The sequence below is a fragment of the Apteryx rowi genome, unplaced genomic scaffold, assembly GCF_003343035.1.
Source record: "Apteryx rowi isolate R43461 unplaced genomic scaffold, aptRow1 scaffold_2, whole genome shotgun sequence".
NCBI classification, from domain to species: Eukaryota; Metazoa; Chordata; class Aves; order Apterygiformes; family Apterygidae; genus Apteryx; species Apteryx rowi.
In genome coordinates, this window is record NW_020448307.1 from 2104390 (window position 1) to 2109978 (window position 5589).

At 51.7% G+C, this 5589-nt stretch overlaps 1 protein-coding gene across 1 annotated transcript in view; it reads right to left on the reverse strand.

The window, feature by feature from the left end:
* Positions 1-4791: 4791 nt before the first annotated feature.
* The window catches only part of SOWAHA (sosondowah ankyrin repeat domain family member A), a 3932-nt gene continuing 3134 nt past the window's right edge, over positions 4792-5589 (reverse strand). The window contains exon 2 of the mRNA XM_026063530.1: positions 4792-5583. Coding sequence (XP_025919315.1) covers positions 4792-5583 — 792 coding nt within the window. The remainder of the gene's footprint in view (positions 5584-5589) is intronic.

Below are 5589 nucleotides of genomic sequence, written 5' to 3' on the forward strand. Positions count from 1 at the left end.
CAGAAGTCTTTGCAGGTGTGACAGTGTTGATCAATGGAACGAGTTTGGGGAGAGCAAATATTAGAGCAGTTTATCTTTCTCTAAACGCTTTTGTTTGAACTGCTCCGGGTTATTTGGCAATGACGCTCTTTCACTGYTGGCAGCTACATCGGCGTTGGAAAGCGTCTCCTGGTGCAACTTTCCTGCCGATGATCTCCAGAAGGACGAGCCGGTGACCAGCCACCCGCGTTTCAAGCTACTGGCATTTGGTGCTGTTCTGGTTCGAGGCTGCACGYTCTTGTCCCTCTTGTTCAGGGCTGTCACCACCGCTGTCGCAACACGGCTTTGCCGGCTGGTTACGGGTTTCCTTGGCTTGTAAGGCCAGGGAGGGAATATGAGAGGAGAGRTAGGAAGGGGGAAGCGTGACTTTGGCTGTAGCTTTTCCCTCTGGGGCTAACAACTAGTCCTTGGGTGTTAGATGCTGTTTTTCTAGCAGTAGGACGCGCTTTAACGCACTCTTTACAGGCAGTAGCAGAAGCTGAGCCCAGTACAAGGGCTAAATGTGCTTAACGATTTGCTTTGTTTTATTCTCTTTATAAACTAGCGAACTGAACCCCGGAGCTGCGCTAGTCAGTGAATGTTCCTCATTACGGTGCGGAGCTTTTGACCTGGGTCTTTCCGCTTCGTCCCCRCAGCCCTCCCTCCGCAGCAAACAACGCGCTGTTTGCGCCCGCGCTATGTACGGGCCAAATCCACCGTAATAACCTCTTAATTTGGAGCGTCCCACACCAGTACGCATCACTGGAAAAAGCAGCAACTGCCATGTTGTCATTTTACTCGGATTAACATGCAAATCAGGAGCAAATGCATGCAAGGAATGTAGGTCACAGCGGAAACGCGCTGCGCAGGAGCAGGGAAGGGCCACGGGCAGGTCGGGGGACTTTCCGAAGGGCTTCTCCGCCCCCGCGGCTCCCCTCGGGCAGCTTTGCGGCAGGAGTTTCGCAGCAGCTCCTTGCCGGACCCCGGCTTTGCAACGGGCCCTYTCCCCAGGGAGGTTCGGAACGCGGGCACCGCCGGGAGCCGCGGCCCCCACGAACGTCAGCGCCTCCTCGTGCGTAACGCGGGGTCAGCGCTCCCCGCAACGTCTCGCCTCCTGGCAGGGCGGCAGCCTGGGGCCAAAATCCCRCAAGGACGCTTCCGCAGGACGGGAGCAGCCTTTGCCGGGACTCGTGGAGCGGAGACGCTTTCGGGAAGGGCGCGGAGACGGTGCAAAGAGCGATTCGAACCCCGGGGCGCGATGGCGTTGCCACCTTCTGATCAAACAGCCCGCAGGACAAAGTCTGTCCTTGCCCGCGTGACCGCGGCTCGCGGCTTGTTTGCAGACCTCCTCCTCGGGACTGCGGGGCGGATTTTTGAGCCGAGATGCTTCAGAAATAGTCGTGCTGAGGGATGGACAAACCGAGTTATCTTTAGAAGGACAGACGGAGCCAGGGTCAGACAAACATTAGCTTTGCTGATCTCTGACGCTGCTAAGCTAAAACACAAGCCAGTTTTGTTTGTGTAGGCGCTCYGCTGAAGGCAGAACATTCACAAGCTATGGATGACTCTGCTCACCATGCCTACACGTCTATAAAAAAGTTATCTTGAATTCTGCTTTTTTTTTTTTTTTTTAATATCACTAATAACCATGCTCTTTAAAAAAGACAAGGCAACCAGGCCGATAGTTTCCATTTTACAGCAGGAGAACTGAGATACGGCAAGTAGGTCGGCTAGTGACCACGGCAAAATACAGCCCAGAGCTGCCCAGCCRGACTGTAGGCTCAAAAGGCGGCGTTTGCCCAACGCAGCCTCGGCCCAGGGCAGCCCCCACAGCCCCTGCTCTAATATTTCTATGAAAACACTACGTGGAAGTGCCCTGGACCAAGTTTCACAGCTGTCATTCATTCGTGTGAAAGCACTACTGGGTTCAGCTGCATTTGGCCTTAAAACAGCGAAATGTAGGGAGAATTAATTAAGCTGATGGATTCGTAAAACAAAATCAGCCTTAGGCTCTGCCAGGAAAACGCTTCTGATTTGCTGAGCATCCTGTACGCTGTCCCCTTGGGAGCGTGAACTGGGACATACAGAAACTGAGCCCAGAAAAGCCAGAGACTGGTTTTACTCCAAATTAAAAGTAAGACACTTTCTCGCAAAGTTACAGCGGCTCCTCCGCAGTCGCTCTGGGTACTTGTTCACACCCGCCGCCGAGCAGCGCTGGGCACACGCATCGCAGCCTGCCTGAATATTATCTTTTCCTTACTCCGGGGGAGGAACGAGCTGAGTCACGGCGCTGCCCACCCCACCCGCGGGCCCAGCGCCGCCAGCTCCCGCCAGCCTCGCGCGCCAGCCCCGGGGCGACCGCGCCGCCGACACCGGCTCTCCGCTGCTGCCGCCCCTGCGGGTCAGGCCGGCTGCTCCCGAGCAAACGCAGCAAGTTTTTGCAGTGAAGTTTTTCCCTCAGCTGCAACTTCTTGCTTTTGCTCTGACACAGCAGCGCAGGATCAATGAAACCTTCTCCCTTCTTTCCTCAGGGTGAAGTCACAGACACCAACCTCCATCCTTGTACTTTGCCTCCTATGCAAGCAGGAAAAGCAGCACCAAAAAAATCCAGCTGCCTTAGTTGAATAGGTATTAAGCATTTATCCATAACTAAAGAAGAAACCTCAAAATAAGACTGAGTCAAATCAGAGATTCCCAATCCATGCAGAAACAGAAAGCTTTAGCTACGTGGTGTTGGTGCCGCTGTTGTTCCAGAAGTGACACGAATGCACACGCACGCCTGTTTGGTTTCAGCAGCTAGAGCAAGAGCGTTTAATGGCAGTAGAGTTGGAAAGGATTTTTAAAACAGAGCAACAGATTTTTTCTGGAACTCTGAGCCGACACAGTGCAACACGAATAGAGGTTTAAAACAACCACACCGACCAATGGTCCCACCAACAGCTAAGCAGCAAATGGGATTTTTTTTTTTTTTCTTCTCCAGATACAGAAATCATGAGGTCCTTGATCATTAGCATTTGCCTGACAACCGGATTAGTTCAATACGGAAGCGGACAGATGCAGAATAACCACTGTCCTCCGAGAGCGGCAGCGTCAGGCCCCTCCTGGGTCCATGATCGCTCTTGGATGGAAGGAGGCTCCTCTGGGGAGGTCACCGAGGGCATTTCAGGAGCCACAACGCACGTCGCAGAGCCTTTCAGAGCAGCCAGTCACAGGCAAAACAAGGAAGTACCAGGCTTAATTCCAGGCTGAAGAAATACATTCCTGAAGTCACCGWCTTGGAAAGAAGAGCGAGCATGCAAATAGCGTTTCGGGACGGAAACCTGAACACCCGATGGGGACCGAGACAGCAGARCGAACACAGGATCACTGTTGCCTTCATCACCCCCGATTCGTACAATTTTTAAACGTTTCTTAAGAGAGAAAATGTGGCAGTTTAGCAGACTGCTTACAGGAGTCAGCTTCTTTTCTTACCTCTGCCTCTACAGTTCAGATTAATTTTAACCAAATAATAATTTTAAAAAATCTTATTGGAAATGTTTCACTTAATCTCAAGTTCGCATGCTTTTTGGAGCTACATGTAGTATCATACATAAAACAACTATGTTATACAATACAAAAGAAGAAGAAATGCAAGTTTTAGGTCAATGATCCATGCTGTTGAGATTCACATTGCTTTAAGAAGTCATGCAGGCATTCTACTACAAAACACCTAACGTGAAGCCCAACTTTTATAAATACTTACTGTAAACAGGCCCAAACTAAAGCTTAAGGCTTATAAGAAAAGAAGGAGAAAAAAAAAAAAAAGACATACAAGCCTAATTTTTTTTTCCAGTTGGGTATTCTGATATTTGTACTCTGAAGGATTCATTTTCTAGATGTTCACCTCAGTTTTCCACTATCAAATATCACGTTTTTATTCAGTTCTATTTAAGTGATTGAACTTCTGTCAAGTCTATAAAAAGTTCACAGTATCATCAAGGTACGTGGTTAGTACCACCTGGTCAGAAAGTCTTTCAAGGAGAAGAAAGAAAACAAAAATGGAAAAACCCACCCAACAACAACAACATAAGGCTAACCTAGCTTTCCAGCTGAGGTAGACAGGTTATAGCGTTTTGAGCGATGAGAGGTTTGGTTTGTTTGTTTTTTAAACTCTTCATCTAATCAAATGCTTTAGGCAACATTTAGGATAGTCATGTTAGTATTTCCAACAGTGAGAAACTTTGTTCTGAAAAAGTTAAATACTACTCATTTTTTAAATAGAAATATTCCTCTTCTGTTACCAAAATAACCAGAAACATCATAGAAAACTATGCAACTTTCCTCTAATAAGTTAAGCCTGCTATATAAAAAGCCATTTCAAAGTACCTGGCTAGAAGCTTGCTGTTCACAGTGTAAAACATACAATTCTTTACCCCACTTTTGCTTTCCAGCTGAGGAACACAGGTGAAGGCGGCTGTACCTTAAGCATTTTAACCTGTCCACACACAGAGAGGTGGTTCTACTTCTGCAACCATTAGGTATAAAGTTTGCTCTCTCCACGAATACAATACGAATACAGCATTTATAAGGGTACGTAATGTTCTCCGGGCTCCCTTTCTACGGGCTTCTGCAGAGCAGGTTTCACCCGGTGGCCTTTGGGGCCAGACCCGATCACCGACTTAGTTAAACATCTGAAAAGAGAGACAGAAGAAATCCAAGCGCTTCCATGAAAACCAAGAAAACCAAGGCCGCGGCTGCCCTCGCTAGGCGACGGGGATTTCGCCGAGGCTGAGGCTAGTGGCCGAAGAACAGCTCGGACACGGGCCTGCGCTTGACCGCCAGCTCCTCCTGCTCCTCCTCCACCATCTCGCAGAGGGACGAGTAGGAGGGGAAGCTCCCTCTGGTCTTGGGCTTCTTCCTCGGGCCCGTGGAGGCAGCAAGGAGCTTGTTTAAGGACGACGGCTTCCTCAAACCCTTCGTGAGATCGTAGAAAGCCATGTCATCCGATATGACGCCAAGGAAAGTGCTGGTGGAGCTCAGGATAGAGGCAGCGATCTTGGCGTTCTTCCTGATGGGCAGGGAGGGTCCCGCGGCGCTGTGGAGGTCGGGGTCGCCCAGCAGGTGCCTCACCGCGAAGGAGGCCCCGTCCTGCAGGTACTGGTGGGGCTTCTTCCCGCTGTAGTCCCTCAGGTTGGTCTTGGCGTTGTAGCTCCGCACCAGCATGGTGATGATCTCCTCGCGGCCGTGCATGGCGGCCACGTGGAGCGCCGTGTAGCCGCCGTAGGACTTGGCGTTGACGTTGACGTGGCCGCCGGCCTTGGCCGCCACCTCGATGATCTTGCCGGCCATGTCGCAGTTGCCGCACTTGGCGGCCCAGTGCAGGGCGGTGAAGCCCGACATGAAGTCCCGGCGGGCGGCCAGGCCGGCGTCGCCCAGCAGCAGCCCGTGCAGCTCCGACGACCACCGCCCGCCGGCGGCCTTCACCAGCCACCGGTGCTCGGCCTCCTCCAGCGGCACCGCCGCCGTCTCCTCGCCCGCCCGCTGGCTCTTGGGCGCCCGCCGCAGCGGGGGCGAGCGGGGCGCGGGCTCGGC